Source organism: Cannabis sativa, chromosome 8, assembly GCF_029168945.1.
Source record: "Cannabis sativa cultivar Pink pepper isolate KNU-18-1 chromosome 8, ASM2916894v1, whole genome shotgun sequence".
Classification (NCBI taxonomy): Eukaryota; Viridiplantae; Streptophyta; class Magnoliopsida; order Rosales; family Cannabaceae; genus Cannabis; species Cannabis sativa.
In genome coordinates this window covers 29386797-29405988 of record NC_083608.1, presented here as the reverse complement: position 1 = coordinate 29405988, position 19192 = coordinate 29386797, and the positions used below count along the sequence as shown (strand labels likewise).

Genomic DNA, 19192 nt, shown 5'->3' with positions numbered 1-19192 from the left:
TCTAAAATATTCAAATATTTTGTGATTCATGTGATCTCAATATAATAAACTATTTTAATTTTTTTAAAAATTTACAAATAGTCTAAAATAACCACAGCATATTTAATTATGAAAGAAAAAAAATAAACTAAAAAATTCTAGAGCTCATAAAACTCAGAATTGTTTTACAAATGTACATTAATCTTAAATAACTACGACATATATAGTTATAAAAAAAAAATTAGACCAAAAAGTTCTCTACTCATAAAACACGAGAATTATTTTTTTTTTTGGGATGTACAATAAATTGTATTTTTTCAAAATATTATCTTGTTAATATGTTACCCTCAAAACACATTTTCTTAAGCATGATGGGTCTGTTTCCCTACATCCCCTAATTAATTATAAACATATCTCTCAATTCTTCCATTTAAAATTCATTTTAATTCAAATAAAAACCTTTGATAAAGTCGCAGACAAACAGAGTTATCATTTGTCATCAGTTATTGAACGCGTTTCTTGGCAACTTGATTTTTTGTATGGAAAACGTCCTTTGGCTAATTAACAAACCAGATGCGATTTCGTGACATTCATATCAATAATTGGATGATTACATTACAGTGACAGTTTGAGAATGGTCTTGAATAACTATAAATTTAAAAGATTCACGCGGAGGATGCTGGTGTTGTTGACGACATGTCCTTGCACATTACTTACATTTATTTAACTCTTTATACAACTTTTCATTTTACATGGAAATTTATACGTGTAAACATCAAATTGGACCATGATTTCTTCCTTTCTCAATTATTGAATTGAATGAATGGACACCAAAAAACTTGGTCCATCTGTTTCTGACTTCATTTTTCATGGTATGAGCTGTTTTCTTGACAGATATTTTACCAACTCTTTACTTGTTTTATTTTATTATTATGCGATCCCAGTTGCACCAAATCCATGTTTAAATATTGTGTATGGCATTACAGATTTTAATATTGTGTAGTATGGCACTGTAGAAGCTTCACTGTAGCAAAATTAGAAAAATGGTAAAAACCAAAAAAAAAAAACAAAAAAAAAAAAGGCAAGAGGAAGAAGAGAGAAAGATTGACAGAAAAGCTTGCCTCTCATTAATGAGAGGTCCTTTATTGATAAGCACAAAGTTATACAAATGGACAAAGTAAAGAGCTAAAACAGAGCTCTACTAAAACAGAAAAAACAGTTAACTAACTTCTAATTAATTAACTAACTAAACTAACTAAAGGTTATGTTAGCTAACATCCCCTCAAATGAAAAGGAATGGAAGCCACTTGAAGTTTTCCCTTAAAATAGAGAAAACTATCTGTTGCAAGAGGTTTAGTTAGAACATCGGCCACTTAATCAATTGAAGGGACAAATTTGACCGAGAGTGTTTTGTCCAAAATCTAATCTCTCACAAAGTGAAGATCAATTTCAATGTGCTTAGATCTAGCATGAAATACAAAGTTTGCAGCAAGTGCAACTACACTTTGATTGTCTACCCAAATAATTGGTGCTTAGAAAGAGAAACATGAAGCTCATGCCACAAGTTGATAAGCCATTTAAGTTCTGCAGCTGTATTTGCAAGGGATCTGAATTCACTTTCAGTACTAGACCGTACAACAAACTTGTTGCTTTTTGGCAGACCATGAGATGAGATTCTCACCAAGATCTCCTGTCATCTACACAGCTAGCCCAATCAACATCAGAATAAGCATATAGTTGAAGATTGGCAACAAGTTTGAGTAGAAGACCATCTAAGATTGCACCCTTTAGACCTCAACAGCCTCTTGCAAACTTTCGAATGTACCTCTGTTGGAGCATGAATAAACTGACTCAGTTTGTTAATGATGAAAGCAACATCTAGTCTTGTAAGAGTCAAATATTGAAGAGTTCCCAAAGTGCTTCTATATAGAGTAGGATCTAAAAAAGGGACCCCTTCTGTTAAAGATAATTTATGAGCATAACTTGTAGGATTTGGACAGCTTTTAGCACCTTCAAGATGTAACTTGACAAGCAGATTAGTGACGTACTTGCTTCGGGAAAGATACATCCCACTGGAATCTTTATATATTTCAACACCAAGGAGAATGAATGATTCAAATCCTCAACAAGTTTGGAAATAAGCTATGAATTGGAACTAATTATAAGTATATCATCAACATACACTAATAAAATGATCTGCATTGTACTTGAACCAAAGTGAAACAAAGAGGAATCTGACCTAGATGCAAAGAAGTAAAGTCTGCTTAAGCTTGTCATTCCAAGCTCAAAGAGCTTGCTTCAATCCATATAGGGCCTTATGCAAATGACAGACATGTGTAGGTTTCTCTAGATAAACAAAACCTTGAGGCTACATAAGAAAGCATTACAGCAAGAGAGAGAACAGTTCAAACTGTTGTTGGTTTTACTACAAGACTAAAAGTTTCTACAAAATCAATTCCAAGTGTTTACAAGTAACCCTTTGCAACTAACCTGGACTAAAAGTGTCTACATAATCAATTCCATGTGTTTATAAGTAACCCTTTGCAACTAATCTGGATTTGTATCTGTCCAAGGGTCAATTTGCTTTTAACTTGATTCTATGCACCCATTTGTTGTCAATAACAGTCATTCATGGTTGGTAAGGCACCAAGGCCAATGTATTGTTTTTGATGAGTGCATTGTTCTCATGCTACATTGAAGCATACAATTTTGGATTAAGAAGAGTAGCTTTTACAAATCTAGGTTCTATTGGCAATAATGATTCTGGAAGAGGATGCTTTGTTGCCAAGTAGCTCATGGGTTTGGAGATGCCACTTTGAACCTGGTTCTCATTGGATGAGTTTTAGGAGCTGTAGGGACAACTTTGTTGGTTTCTAGATCATCTATACTAGTTTCAGCTAACACATTGGGTGCAAGGTTTTGTGCATTATCTAGGACAATTGATGATGTAGTAGGTAAGTACTGGGTGCTTGATGTGGGAATAGAGACAAGTTGGACATGTCAAGTAAAGGCTGGTTGCAGTGTATAGGATTTGATACTGGAGACATGTTCTGTGGTGGAATGAGACACTGTATTTAGGATAAGTGGTGGAATTATAGAAGTATGGTGCAAGGTGTGGGTTTCTGGAAAAGTTTGTGTAATAGGAGATGTGTTTGGGACAAAGGGCTGCAATGTAGATTGAGATCCTGGTTGAGAAGGAGATGTCTCAGGTAAAATATCAGATGACAACAAGAAACCAAAAACTTGATTAGTGTAATGATGATTAGGTATAGTTGAAAAAATAGTAGCAAGAAAACATGGTTGAGAAGTGTTGTTTACCTAAGAGGGAGGAGGAGCAGTGGTAGCAGAAAAATGATGTTTATTAAAAATCATATTCCTAGTATTGTAGATCTTGCCTTCAGAGTTCTCATAGATGTACCTTTTGTGATGAGGAGAATAACCAAGGAACAAAAACTGCTCATATCAAATCAAGTTTGTGAGACTTGTATGGTCTTAAGTGTGAAAAACAGGCACATCCAAAGAGTTTTAGAAATTTATAATTAGGTTTGGTACCAAATAGAGTTTCATAAGGGCACAAGTAATCAAATACAGTTGTGGGAAGCTTATTTATGGTAAACACTACACTTAGAAAAGCCAGCCACCAATATGACAAATCCAAACTTGATTGAGCCAAAAGAGTAAGTCTAGTTTCTGCTATATGCCTATGCTTCCGTTCTGCTCTTCCATTTTGTTCATGATCATGCGGGCATAGATCCATAAACATGATCCCTTGATCCTTTAAGAACCTTGCAAAAGGTCTATATTCACCTCTAGTCAGCTTGAACACCTTTAATGGGGAGGTTGAACTGCTTTTCAACTATACTCTTGAACTTAAGAAACACATCAAAAGCTTGAGTTTTAAGGGTAAGAGAGAATATCCATATGTATTTACTATAGTCATTTATAAAGTTAACATAGTATTTGAAACCTTCTTTGGAGATCTCATGAGAAGGCCCCAAAGATTTGTGTGAATTAATTCAAGGGGCTAAGTGGCACGGTTTGTGGATGAAGCGTATGGTTGTTTGTGGCTTTTTCCTAATTGACAAGCTACACAAAATTGAAGATCTTTAAGGGAACTAGTGTGAGGAACAAGTTTTATTGAATTTGCTGTAATATGTAATACAAGAAGTTTTTTTGGTTTTGATTAAAATGATTAAAATAGAATAATGAATAACATAAGAGACAAGAGTAGGTCTACAAATATCTTTATTTTCATTAGATCTGTTCATTTTTATTATGTGCATAATTGATTATAAAATTTTCTATTTTTGTTAGGATTCCGATTGTATCTATACATTCGAATTATTTTAGTTCGGGTTGCTAACTCAATGGTAGAGTACTCGGCTTTTAAGTGCGGCTAGCATTTTTTACACATTTGTATGAAGCAACGGATTCATCTATACTATCAATAGAGTTTGTAAGACCCCGACTGATCCTGAAAGGAATGAATGGAAAAAGCAGCATGTCGTATCAATAGAGAATTCTGAGAATTAAGGGGGGTAATAAAGGTATCAAGTATTTCAGTGCAGTTCTTAACAAGGTCCCTCGGGACTCATACCCATGAGTCCCTCGGTCTGCTATACACTGGGTCATTCAGTCACTCCCTCTCTGGGTCTCTCCCTCCGCTTTTGAGGAGCTATGGGAGAGCCCCTGGAGTACGTTCCTTCATTCCCAGCTTGGCGGGGGGAACATCCCCCCGATCCCCCCTAGCACACGTTTCAATACCCCTTAACAAACCCCAGGGGAGGTGAATCAGAGGAGAGAGGAAGCCCTCGTAGTCGGAGTGTTCCCTAGATTTGTCAGTGGTAGCTATATGTTACCCTTCAGAAAGGGTAACTTATTACCTTACTGTTGTTTAAAAGCGTAGCTTTAAACGATTGAAGTTTGAAAGGCTCTTCGAGTCTTTCCTCATGAAGTCTGTCAAACTCAAGATTTTGTTCCTAAATACTTGCCTTAGCATGAATCTTAGTAATAAAATCTGAACTGCTTTTAAAGAGAAAGAAGACTGTAGAGAAGGAAAGACTATAGATAGGTCTCCCCTTACTCTATTTCCTGCCGGAAATAGCGGGGGCCACAAGGTACTTATTAGATCTAATAAGTACATTAGATCTAATAGAATTATTTTGCTGTATCCAGACTAATACCAATCCAACCCATTTCATGAATAAAATGTGACCAATTAACCAACCAACAAAACTACTTGTTACAAATAACATCTTGTTGTTGCATCGAAACATATAAATGTTGACTAATCTGACTAACATTGAACTTGGTAAAATGAAATGGTTGAGAGAATTGAGAAATTTTATGGCTCGAATCTTTAGTATTCTCTTATTTATTACCTGTATCTACTATTTAGGCAGAATACCGTCACCCATTGTTACTAAGAAACTGAAAGCAACCTTAGAAACGGAAGAAACAGATGTAGAAATAGAAACAACTTCAGAAACGAAGGGGACTAAACAGGAACAAGGGGGATCCACCGAAGAAGATCCTTCTCCTTCCCTTTTTTCGGAAGAAAAGGAGGATCCGGACAAAATCGATGAAACGGAAGAGATACGAGTGAATGGAAAGGAAAAAACAAAAGATGATACTTGGGTATCACGAACAAAAACAAGTGCGGATATAGTTGAATGGTAAAATTTCTCTTTGCCAAGGAGAAGACGCGGGTTCGATTCCCGCTATCCGCCCTGGATAATGGGGTTAATGTATTTAATTTAATAGGATAAAGGATTAAATATAGTTGATTAGGATAGTATATTGGTTCTTTCCTCCCACCCAAAAGGGAAAACATTAATTAATTAATTAACAGAATCAAACTCCATTTTTTTGTCAAAAAAAACCTTTCTTTATAGATTGAACTCACACAGGGAGCATTCTTACCCAACGGCGTTACAGGACGTCGACATTGGCCAATGAGGAGATTAGGCGGCGAAAGAGCTGCTCGAAAAGGGTCATGGTTGGCCCAGTACCATAACATTCTTTTAGTTTGAAAGCTGTATGTAATTAATTCCATTTATAGAATTATGAATAATCATTGTAGCAGGGGAATGGTGTCCCAATTTATTATGCCATGTGTTAATGTCATTTTGTAATTGAGAAATGAAAACTTGGGAGCAAGATTCTAGAAAATATTCAAAAGAAGAATCTTTACTCATAATAATCGAGTTACAAGATTTCATTTTATTACAGCAAAAACAAAAAGACAAACTAGTAATTGTTGTAAGATGACACTTAAAAGCAAAAGCAGCTTTGCTTGAACCATCATCTGGAAGCATGCACAGACCATCCTTGAGCCTTCCTTTAAGAACTTTCCATGTGTCCTTATCCTTGACAAAACAACAATTCTTATGAAACTCAAGAAAAACATCATTGTCATTAGTGAGCTTAGACACACTTATAATATTCTTTTTCATCTCAAGAACTTGAAGAACGGAATTTAATTGCAATAAATTGTTAGAGGAAGATGGTAATCTTGCAGAACCAATGTGAGCAATGAGCAAACCCTTACCATTTCGCACTATTATAGTTTCTGTTCTAGAGTAGGCAATTGTAGAATCCAAGTTGTCATGTCCATTAGAGATGTGGTTTATGGCTCTTGTAAACCAAGCAGAATCATTGCCAAAATCAAGAATAGAGATAGAGGCATATACCTAAGGATCATAGTCACAATCGATTTCAGTCAAGTAGGCTGTTGGGGATGCTCCATTAGGCTTCGGAGTAACTTAGTTCTTGTCAAAACGATAGTGACATACAGGAGTTGTGCAACCAAATCGAAGACAAACTTGACAAATGAGTCTTGAATTCGCCATTGGATAGCCACGAGAAGTACCATGGCCAGTTGGTCTTGTGCTATCTTGGGAATTTCCTCGAGCAGAAATGGGTCTATAGTTTCCATTTCTTGAAGAACCAAAGGCAAGGTTGGTTTGCATCTTGACAGTGAGATCTGTCATAGCATTATGATGCTCAAGACGACTTTCATGAGACATGAGTAAGGCTTGAACCTCTTCAATGGATCAAGAATCACTTTGAGATGTTATACCAAACACAACAGAGTCAAATTCAAGGCCTAGACCATTGAGAAGTTGAAGAACAATGTCTTGACTTGTCAAAGAAGAGCCAGCACTTGCAAAAGAATCATCTAAAGATTGAACCATATCAACATAGTTAGAGATTGATAAGTTTCCCTTATGTACATGAGAGAATTGGCCTTTAAGTTCAAGCAATCAAGCTCAAGATTGACGGTTAAACTTCTACTCTAGGGCTCTCCAAACAGCAAAAGAGGTGGAGTGATTTGCAACTGAGGCCAAGATCCCTTCAGACATAGATGACCGAAGCCAAGAAAATAACAATTGATCTCATTTCTTCCATTCTACGAGTTGATTTCACCATTAACAAGATTTTGAACAGGAGGCACACCACTAAATAAGATCTCATCCAACTCGTGACCAATAACAGTTGACACAACCTGAGACTTCCACACAAGATAGTTAACATGATCTAATTTGATGGTGAGAGAAGAGGAGAAAGAGCTAGAGAATGGATTCCATATGGGTGGGGATAAAGCAGGCAAAGAAGCAATGGCACGACCAGTTTGATTAGTAGGATTGAAAGAAGTGGAGGTATGAATCAAGGACTCCATTGGAGGCAAGTGATACCATGTAGAAGTTTGACTGTAGCAAGATTAGGAAGATGGTAAAAACAAGAGAAAGCAAGATGGAAAGAACCAGAGAAAGCAAGAGGAAGAAGAGAGAAAGATTGACAGAAAAGCTTGTCTCTCATTAATGAGAGATCCTTTATTTATAAGCACAAAATTAATACAAGTGGACACAATAAAGAGCTAAAACAGAGCTCTACCAAAGCAGAAAAAACAAAATTGTAAAGTAAACAGTTAACTAATTTCTAACAAATTAACTAACTAAACTAACTGAAAGTTATGTTAGCTAACAGGCACCAAATCCATGTGAGGTCACAATTGAAATTGTTGAATTGAAATATAATAATAAGTCGACGCACTTCTCTACGATAATAATATTCACAATTGATTAAAAACTTTGAAGTGTGAAGATTATAAGCGTTAATGATTTCGTTTTCTCCATTAAAAAAATGGAGAGATTTTCTACTTTTAACTCACGAAGCAAAAGGCAACAATTTTTATATATTACCCAGCTTAATGGCGACTTTAGCCGAAGACTAGAGTTTAGAGCATAGAATGAAGAAAAAAAAACAATTTGTTTTGTTCTTAACTAACTAATTAAGAATATTTTTCTGTGAAGGCAGATATACAAGCAACTGACCTTCCCCACCAGCAACAGCTAATGCACCTTTCATTGAATCATCAGTGGCAATACATGAAACATTGCTACCTGATACCATTTCAAATGAATATAAATAAATGTCTAAATGAGAAAACATAAAATATTAACATCAAGCAAAATATTTAAATACTGGAAATTAGGGGTGTTCATAAAATAGTCAATTCAATCAAATCCGTACGATCCAATCCAATCTATAAAGTGCAACTATCCACACTTGTGCGGATTGGATTGGATTGAAAAATTCAAAATCCGCACTTGTGCGGATTGGATGTTGATTGACATGTAAAAGTAATCGATTCAATCCATACATATTTATATAAAACTTTAAAAACTTATATATACAATTAACATTTTAATATAAAAAAAATAGTAACTTAAAAACTCAATAAATATAATACAAATATATTTCAAAACTTAATAGATCAAAAATATAATCTATTCTTACATATATTTTTTCTTCTACGTACATTTCAAAATAAAGTTAAATATTTCTTTTTATATACAATTTTTTTTCTTCTTTTTCAATTTGTTATTTTATTTATTTTAATTTATTATTAGAGACATAAAACAAAAACAATTTATTTTATTTTGTTGTTAGTTATGTGAAAAAAAATATATGTTTTAATAAATATTAAATAATAACCGATCTAATTCGCAGCACTTTCGAGGATTAGATTGGATTGGATCCATAATATGAAATTTGTACTTAGTGGGGATCAGATACATTATGAACAAAATAGTGCAGATTAGATTATATAGGATGAACACCCTTACTGAAAATAATGGCAGAACCATGTCAAAAAGGAAAAATGTTGACATAAGCTGGTTAGAACTTGGGAACATTTCACACTAATATATAGTCTAGTACAATAATTGATGATTTACCTTTAAAATGATGCAAAGTTCCAAGCTTAGTTCCAGTAGACATTTCCCACATGTACACAAGCCCATCATGTGTGCCAATGATCCCGTGGCCGGCAGAGGCTCCGATGGCAGCAGCACTGCATGAAGATTGAAGAAAAATTCAAGAAACATTTTAAAGGTTATCCAAAAAAAGACATAATATTCAATTGTTGGGTTGGAGAATGAATGAGTATTGTTTTAGTACCTTGGGTCCAATATACTCCCTATGATTACTGTATTTTTCACCAGTAGAGCAAGCCTCCACCATCCTACTGATTTTGTTTGATAATCACTTGATTTATAGTCATGTTCAACATCAGAATCAGGCATAACAGAGACAAGAAGCCATACAGCGACATCTTCCCCATCTAATGGCAAAAGGGAATCGTCATTGGTCTGTACCGAAAAACACATATTTGTTGCAGTTATCATTCTATGGACACTTTCTTCTACTGTTGTGTCTCTGAAACTTTGACCTTTCTTTTTCCAATTGAACAAACCGACTGGAATGAACTTGCAAAAGGAAGTGCTTGGTGAAGTGAACTTTGAAACGATGATGCGTTTTGAAATGTCCCTGAAGAGAAAACAATAATAAAAAATGCTGTCAAGCATTACACAAGTCAAAATTCAAAGACAGAAATATCTCCTCTTTTCTTCCTTCTTACCTGGAGATTAAAATGTAACACAGGCAATAGAGAAAACACTCTTTAAGAAAATCAATATTGTAAGGTTTAGTTATATGAGTGCAAATATACATGAGTTGTATCATGTATAAGTTTCTGCAGTCCTAAACTGTAGCAAAAGAAAATATGTATTACCAGCTGTTCATCCTAGTCAAGGAATCAGAGGAATCATACAGTTCAAGCAATCTCAGAGTGGAAAAAGACTTACCATAAACTAAATTCTCCAAAACCATTATGGCCGAGAACAAGACTAGTGCACTTGGGAATTTTCTTTATCTCCACTATACCAGGGGATACAAAAGCATTAGCAGGCAAGATGAACTTCTCAACCTGTGCACTGAAAGCATGGATTTAAAATAAAATAAATTAAAACCACGAAATAAATGTGAAAACAAGGGTACAATCCAAATCTTGTCACTACCAGAAATGATTGACAAAGTGACAGAATATCCAGATCAGATGCTAACAAAGTTTGCGATCATACAAACAGGCACAAATACACCAGCCCAAACAAGTCAATGAAATTGGTAAGATTAATAAGGTTCTTCCAATTGAAGAATGGTTGTCCAGCAGTCAGTACTCTATATCGTCAAACCATTCTTTCATTTAAAAAAGATTAAAGAATGTGTGAGAATTTAACAAGTTAAGATAAAGGGATAAGAGATGCCTAGATGGATAGATAAATGGAACAGGTATAATGTCAAAACAAAAGCATGTACAAGCCATCAAACATCTGATAATAGGTTCACTCCATAATAAGAACCTAAATGTAACATTGTCAGAAAGACCTACACAATTTCCTTGAGTAGAAAGTAAAACTTGATAACAGGGTACAATAAAACTCACCACCATGTTGGATTCATAACCCACAGATGTAATCTCCCACTCTCTCCAACAGCAACAAGACGGTTGGGTTCACAAACCAAAAGATGTTGTAAGCTCTCAGCTGTAGTCAGTTTTCCCACTACTGAGACATATCCAAGGTTTACTTCAACAATCTTCACTGCATTCCCCTCAAAGCTGCTTGATGCACATACTGAGCACGTACAAGGAATTCTCCCTTGCCTGAAAGAACATAGAGGAAGATGTTTACCTAAAACTTCATTCTTCTTTCAATTTACTTATATTATATAATCAGAATAAAGATTCAACCTGCAATAAGGAGTTCTAATGCTGTCAAGTAGAAGAAGATATAGCCCTCCTGGAGTGAACTGCACACCAGATCTTTCAAGATCAATCTGACAAAGGATACACAAACCTCAGTAGACATTTGATACAGCGAACAAGCTTAGTCTGTATACAAATAACAACTTACTTCTCTACCAAAATAGTCTTTTTGAACCGGAAATAATACTGATGTGTGACCCACAAAAGAGGGATATCCAGCTGTTGGTTCATGAGTTGCTACCTTGTAGATAAATAGGGTCCTGTACTTATCAAGCAAGTCACACAAAACACAAATGTGGATCTCGTTGTCCCCAGTGCTCACCGTTAAAGACAACACAGGGAGTGGGTGGACATAGCATCCAACAAGGTCAAAATTACCTAGTAAATCTTTTTCCATGGGCATGCCTTTAGGCTTGAAATCTGAACTGTATTGGCATTCTTCAGCAATATATGAAGAGCTGTGGGAGTTACTTGCTGCCTGTTTCTTACATGATTCAGAACTCTTTCGCACTAAGGGGTTTTCATGCCTTATCTCCTTGTCGACATGAAGGCTTGACAAACACATAATTGACTGATCATGTGATACAGCAGAAACTGTATTGTTTAGTAGACTTTTACAATCAGTTGTAGGTCTATATACAGGAATACTCTTGGATGGCCCTGAAATCATGGATTCAGAACCAAAAACATCTTTACATGATCTGTCATAAGACCAGCCCATTTCTGATGCTTCCAGAGTATTACAATTTCCCATGGTGGTAGATGTTTCAGGAACACAGCTATCCGCAAAAGTTCGGCATATAATACTTTCTGAGAGAGGAGCCCTGTACTTACTTTTATGCTTTATACTTTCGACTTTTTTTCGTCTGGAATATACTAAACTTGGTGTTTGAGTGAGTGACATATTGCAGGTTTCTTCAAGCACTGTTTTAACACCAGATTCTTCTAGTAGCAGACTCTGTGAACTAAGAATACCTTGAGATTTGGAATTATCATCTGTACCAACAGCTGCATAAAATCCAATATATGTAAGATAAAATCTCAAGAGAGCAATTATGTGGTACATCTTGAGAAATGTAAGTTAGACAGATTCAATATGCTTAAAACTATTCTAAGCAGGAAACAAAAAAAATATTTATGGCTACCAAAATCTACATCTGCAGACAACTTGAAATTTTCTAGCAAAATTATATTGTAAGGACCAAGAAGTGACTTTAAATAGTATAAGTTGCCTACTTCAGACACAAAATAATTAGCTATTAAGCGTAAATCCTTTTTTGTCAGTTAAATAGATTAACGTTTTCAAAACATTTGAGAATTACTGAAAGAAATTTGTTGGACTGACATTAATGTCAATCCTATCAGGTGCAGTTTTGAGATCATTATCGTGGGAACAAGTTACAATACCTACTAAGTTTTCATCTATGCTCGCACAAGCATCCCTTATTTCTTCAGCAAATTCATTTTTCTTGGAGATATTGCAACTTGGCAGAGACTCAGATATATCATGGTCAGCCTGACAAATTGCTCCATCTGACTCCACATTTACTTCATTACAACATAATTTATCTTTTCTTTCAGTGGTCTCAAGACAGCAGTCTAATGGCTTGTTATGCTCCTGAACACCAATAGGAGGTCCAAGAGTGTCCCGGGGGCATGCTTCCTCGTGAAAACAAACTTGATCAGCTTTGGAATCACCAAAGGGCATTATCTCATGGTAAGATACTTGGTGAACACTCAGATGATCTGCTACGCATTTCCTTGCATCTGAATAACCAAGACTTGTGCACTGGATATTCATCAGTTCCTCCATATCCACCATTTTGTTTTCAGCATTCATTACCGCTGCAGTTGTGAAGGTATAAAATTTCAATAAAATTATACAAAAGTATATTAAAATGCTTAAAAGAGGATGGCAATTAGAAAAGATAAAGTAAATTAATTTGAAACCATGAATACCATTATTCTGGTTTTCAGAAGGCACCACGCGAGACCGAATTTCCAAAGAGCTAACGACAGCTTTTTTCTTCCTTGATGACTTCTTGAGCAAGGGAATTGCTTGGGGAAGCAGAAATGTCATCATGGACTTGGCAGTTTCTTGACCAACTGAATCAATTTCACTCTTTCCGGAATTGGATGTCCCTATTTCTTCTTCTGGATTGGATTCACTTGCCAAACCTTCAGAAATGACCATCTCTGCTGCAATAATTTCTTCTTTTAACAATTTAGAGCTTTTATCATGGATACTTAGACTATAATCACAAATATTATTTGCATTTAACAACTAGCAGTTACAAAAAGAGTGATTGGGATAACAAAATACTACTTGGGAAATCACATTAAAGATGAATAATTCAAGAAATACCTTGCACAACATCCAAGGTATCAGGAGCATAAAGCTCAATAACATTCTTGTCGTCGCAACCTCCTGGTCCTGTAGAAATATCTTGCACAAGATCGAAGGAATCAGGGGCATAAAGATCAACAACATTCTCATCAGGGTAATCTCCTGGATCTGGTAACCTGTCAAGCTGTGAGAATATAAGAATGTTTCCTGTGTTAAAGCATTTACCTGAGTACTATGATCCCAACTAATTTTCCACATAGAAAAGCCCTAACTTTTTGCAACATTGTGATAAGGAAAAAAAAAATGAAGTGTGCTCACGGTATTTTCCTTGTTGGCCACTGTTACAGTAAGACCAGTGGATGTACAATTTCCTGAAGTAATGGGCACCATTGTTTCTTCAGCAGGGACAACGCCTCTAAGATGATTAGAGATGCCAAATGAATTTGATTGCAAGTCCTTTTCTGAAACGTGACTCTTTTCTTCTTGAAAAGGTAGTAAATATATGGAAGGTGACAAGACTGGTGGAGGTTTACAATTAGCACTCTCTTTGTTCTCTTCTACTGGGTCTATAGCCTCAGCATTGTTTTTCAGATCTTGAGGCCTGGATCTTTTGCGGTTAACCTTGCTGGATGACTTTGTATTGGTGATTTCACGTCTCCTACTTTTTCCCGTGATACGAGAACTTGCCAAATGTGGCAGATTACATGAATCTGAACCATGACTAGTAGGATCTTCTTTACCAGTCTCTTTGCAGGAGGTGGAGGATAAAAAAATTTGTTCTGCCGCTCCACTAACATTTGCCACCATTTCTCGAAGTAATCTCTGAATAAATGGATTTTTAAATCCAAAAAACTGCATAAATATTGCAAAAGGAAAAAATGTTGATTGAGCACATCCTGTCCATGACATAGCAACTAAGCGGGGTAGGGGTAGGGGTAGGGGTGACAAAAAGGTATGGAAAGGAAATTAGCATAATGGTTAAACCATGCTGTATAAAGCAAATGATAATAAACACTGCATTTGATGAATTATCAGATTTTAAAGAGGAATAGCAAAGGGATTTTTTTAATTCTTTTTTTTAAATGCTCCAACATAAGTTCCACACAGTGTAGTTCCCGATTAACTACAACATAACTCCTTCATCGAAACAACTTTAGTTTATCTCAAATAAAAAAAACTAAACAACTTCAGTCAATGCATGTAATTTTGAGTAGACATTCGTGCAATCAGTATCATGTGTCACAATGTGCATGGATTGTTGCACTGTCATACCTCCACACCATCTATGTTGCACGAAAATCTCTTCCCATGCAAAATTTTTGGACGAGAAGAACAGTTCTTCTGGAATTTCTCCCACGCAATATCTGGAGTTTGCCCAGAAGACGAATGTCCATCAGCAGAGGTAATCTGTCAGAGTTCATTTCCAATGTGTTTATCTCAAGTCTCTACAACCTCATAAATCATTATGTCGAAAGCAAGAGGAGGTGACTAATTACCATGAATACAGGTCCTTTAGGACCCTCATTAATTTCCATCCTGTATACACTACCGTTATGTGCTCGAACAGCTTGATACCCAACCGGATATGGATACCGATCTTTTCCCTGTTAAATATCATCATTTATTTACTTGCCATTAAAATTTAAAGTAGAAATTAACAGGAGCAAAGTGTCACATAACAGAGAAACATAAATTTATGCGCGACACATATTCTTGACAAGTAATAAATCAACAAATAAGCACTTCGAAGACCAGAACGTCCTCAAGTTCTCATAAAAAAAACATATGAAATTATAAAATTACATAAAGACCGACCATAAAGAATTCTAAACCCATTAAAAAATTCCTAAACGTATTCATCTCTATCATTCAAAAAATGCCCCCAGCTCCTGAACTAATTCAATGATTAAGCATTTTTTTAAGACCTTATTGACAATGGGTAACTTCAACGTCGTCTAATGGCACCAGAAGTAAAAACTCTCAGTAACTAACATTAAGCACTAGATCAGGTTACACTAGTAACTTTCAGTAACAGCAGTCTCTGAAAGCAGTTCATGTGAATAACGCGCTTCGTAATCCATACTATAAATCACCGCCAAAACTGGTCATAAATAAGTTCATAACATGTCTATAAAAATCAGATTATCACACACAATTCCTAAACGACAATCTGATTCTGAAGCATCTAATCGAAGATCAAAGCGAGTAACCACATGACATTTTCAAGCAACATTGAAGAAGAAATGGAACAAATCTAACCCTAGAGGAGCTCCAGTACTTCTTGTCCAAAGGACCACCATAGAGAGAGCCAATGGACGTGATTTCTAGACCGTCTGGTTTATCGTCCTTGCCTTTGAGCTTCTTCATATTGAGGACGCAGAGTATCTGAGCTCGCCAAATCAAAGCATCTCATTTCCCATTCCCAGAAGAGATTGAGAAGATTTCAATGGCGGGAATGAAAAATCAGACTTAATTTCGCGGTCTTTATACGCTTTTCCTCCACACCCAATGAAGTTTTAAAACCCAAAACGGTGCCGTTTCCATGCAATAGTCAATAGAATACTAAAAAATTTCGCCGTTGCCGGGGATCGAACCCGGGTCACCCGCGTGACAGGCGGGAATACTTACCACTATACTACAACGACTTGATGATCTAGATTTATGTTATAATTAAAATATACACATAATGATATTTGATGTATATATGTGGCTTTTTTTTAAAGAATAATTAACATTTTTCTCCCCTAAACTTTGGGCATACCTGATTTTGCCCTCTCAAATATACGACTTGTTAAGAAGTCTCCATAAAATATAACAGTTACATAATTATGTCCCTTCTATTAGATTCCGTTTCTTTTACCGTTAAACATTAGTATTTTTACCCCCTAAACCTTGATTAATACAAAATTTTACCCCCTTTTATTAAAAAAATTAAAATATTCTATTTTTTTAACAATTATAATATTCTATTAATTTAGAAAAATAATAAAAATTAGAAAAAATATTAAATTAATTAGAAAATATTAATTTTGCTTAAAAAAATATTTTCAAACTTTATTTTATTTATGTATCTTAATAAAAAATCAAACCAAAATTATTGAGAATCTAATAAACAATTTAAATAAATTAAGATTTTTTGAAGAAAAAAAATTAAACTTATTTATATTTATAAACTCATAACTTATCAAATAAAGAAAAATAATTAAAAATTCAATAAAAAATATAAAATTATTTTGAAAAAAAGTATAAATTAAACTAAAAAAAATATTATGTTTACTTAAACAAATTTATATTTTTTTATAAAAATAAAATATACTCAAGTTTGCTCCCGTAAAATTTCATTTTTACAAATTGAATTTTTAATAACTAAATGATTCTAATAAATAATAAATAATTTTTTTATATTGCTTAATTAGTTTTAAAATTTTAATTTATTTTTTTAATTTTCTTAATCATTCAACATAATTTTTCTTAAGATCTAAATTAATTTTTTAAGATTTATTAAAAAAAAATGTTGAATCCTTTTTATTTTTATTTTGAGGGGGTACAATTTGATAGTTGTCAAAATTTAGGGAGAAAAATTACTAATTGATAAAGACACGTCTTCATTTAAACGGAACAATAGGACAGAACCTAACAGAAGAACTAAATTTCTGTAAATGTAAAAGTTCAGAGGGGATTCTTAACAAGTCGTATATTTTAGGGGCTAAAATCAATATTGTCGAAAGTTCATGGGAAAAATTTACTAATTATTCTTTTTTTAATTAACGAACATATTTTGATATTTGAAAAGCCCTTTCACCATATTATTTCGGGCTTATTTGGCATGGTTTTGAAAGAAATTTTGAAGTCTCGAAGCTACTTTTAGATCTGTTTGGGTAAAATAAGAGAAGAGTTTTTTATTTAAAAGAGCTTTCTAGAGCTATGTACATAAAAAATAATGTGATTAAGATAAAAAATTTATATACATATTATTCAATTGTCATATATTCTTTCTTTTACAATGATAATTAAAATCTCTTTATTACTGAGGTGTTTTATATTTATATATTTTTCTTTTTAAATTAATCACTATGTTTGTTTAATTTTTTACATTCTTATTTTGTAGTTTTTTTTTCTTTAAATGGTTGATCATTAATAATTATTATTGTTATTACTGTGATTTTGAATAGAATAATAAATAGTATTATTTTGTGTGTTTATTTATACTTCTCATATTATTTTAAATAGAATGAAAACTGAGGTAACACAAGAAAAATCAAAAAGAGTTCGGGATTCAACAACACGTGAGAAATTGATTGATTTAGTTATAGAACAAGTGAGAGTTGGTAATAGAAATGGATCATATTTAAGAAAATTAAGTTGGAAAAATTTTATTGAATAATTTAACTTAAAGATGGGTAGAAATTATGATAGAAAACAAATAAAAATTATTGGGATAATGTTAAAAAGGAATGGCAGATGTGGGATTCATTACTTATAGGAGAGACTCGACTTGGTTGGGACGCACAAAGGCAAAGAGATGATACTCCTAATGAATGGTGGGAGGAAAAGTTATAAGTAGATTTTTGTACATACTACGTATAATTATGATTTTTATATACATAACAATCATATTATTTTATTTTCTAATTGATGAATCAATCGATAGTATTATCTTGACGCTGCTAAATTTTGAGGGAGAGGTTTAGAATATTCTTTCAAGTTGGATGAGTTGTTTAGAGAAAGATTTTAGGATTTATTTGTTAATTAAGAGACTTTGTATGGTTTAATTAATAATAATATAAATGCCAGTTTTATTTAATAATTAATTATAATTATTAAGTAAATAGTTTTGATATTTATAAGATTAAAATTGAAAAATATGGTATTATTGAAAAAAGAATAAGTGATTGAAATAAAGTGACAAAATTGTAACTAGTGAGGCCCATGTATGATCGGCCACTAGTGATGGATTTTTTCCCATTATTTTATTCTTTTTAATCCATATAATTAAAACCTAAACCCTAGTTGAAATACTATAAAAGGAATATGATGCGTTCATCTCATCCAACAACCTACTTCAACCAACCTAAACCTAGTTTTCATTCTTAGATAGCTAGTAGATGAGAGACACCTTCTATAGTGATTTCGGCGCCTCCTTCATCGTTCTTCATCAATTCGCCCATAGTGATAGAGTCTCATGCCCACACATAGCAAGTCAAGTACTCAATTATAGTGTGGAAGACGGTGGTAACCAACCCAAATGAGAAAAAGAGATCCAGACTCAGATCTTGTTATTATTCTGTGACAGAAAGAACAAGTATTAGAGATCTGAGCAGAAGGAGTCATATTATTCTGCTGCCATCAATGTAAGGTTTTCTAAACTCTTATGTGTTTAATTTCATCGTATTAGAAAATGCATATTTAGGGTGTTAATGAAACATACATGTTAGTAAATCTAGATCCTTGTAAAAATAAATTCCAACAGCACCCTGAGGCACTTGGTGTGCAACCTTCACCCTAGCAGGCACTTGGTGTGCAGTAGGGTTGTACATAAATTTTTGTAAACAGTCCAAACCGAATTACCTGCCTAAACCAAACCGAGATAACCCGACGAAAAATACAAACCGAAAAACCCGACAAAAATATAACCCGCCCAATCTTTATATTGAGGGGTTAAAAATAATACCAACCCGCCCAATCAACCCGAACTAACCCGACCAACCCGATTAAGAGAGTTTTTTTTTATATAAATTTATAAATTTTTTATTATA

The 19192-nt window shown here is 34.1% G+C and overlaps 1 protein-coding gene and 2 non-coding genes across 12 annotated transcripts; 1 reads left to right on the top strand and 2 right to left on the bottom strand.

Moving 5' to 3' along the window:
* Positions 1 to 537: 537 nt before the first annotated feature.
* Positions 538 to 16060, bottom strand: LOC115700532 (uncharacterized). Of its 10 annotated transcripts, none has more exons than XM_030628083.2 (15): positions 15696 to 16056; positions 14933 to 15040; positions 14709 to 14843; positions 13755 to 14288; positions 13455 to 13620; positions 13049 to 13303; positions 12497 to 12934; positions 11238 to 12097; positions 11075 to 11160; positions 10769 to 10987; positions 10131 to 10259; positions 9445 to 9813; positions 9222 to 9337; positions 8316 to 8384; positions 538 to 1003 (listed from the first exon to the last, which is right to left on the bottom strand). In XM_030628083.2, the coding sequence occupies exons 1-15, from the start codon at positions 15801 to 15803 to the stop codon at positions 969 to 971; spliced, it is 3627 nt and encodes a 1208-aa protein (XP_030483943.2). In that variant the 5' UTR covers positions 15804 to 16056; the 3' UTR covers positions 538 to 968. The 10 variants fall into 10 exon arrangements, 9 of the variants coding, with proteins under 9 accessions (XP_030483943.2, XP_060958695.1, XP_060958696.1 ...); XM_061102712.1 differs by lacking the exon at positions 538 to 1003 and adding an exon at positions 1084 to 1806 and having other exon boundaries at positions 15696 to 16057; XM_061102713.1 differs by lacking the exon at positions 538 to 1003 and adding an exon at positions 1084 to 1806 and having other exon boundaries at positions 13049 to 13300; positions 15696 to 16057.
* On the top strand, positions 5638 to 5708 carry TRNAG-GCC (transfer RNA glycine (anticodon GCC)). Its single transcript has one exon. It is a non-coding gene; the product is annotated as a tRNA-Gly (tRNA).
* TRNAD-GUC (transfer RNA aspartic acid (anticodon GUC)) lies at positions 16010 to 16081 on the bottom strand. The gene has a single exon. It is a non-coding gene; the product is annotated as a tRNA-Asp (tRNA).
* Positions 16082 to 19192: the final 3111 nt, after the last annotated feature.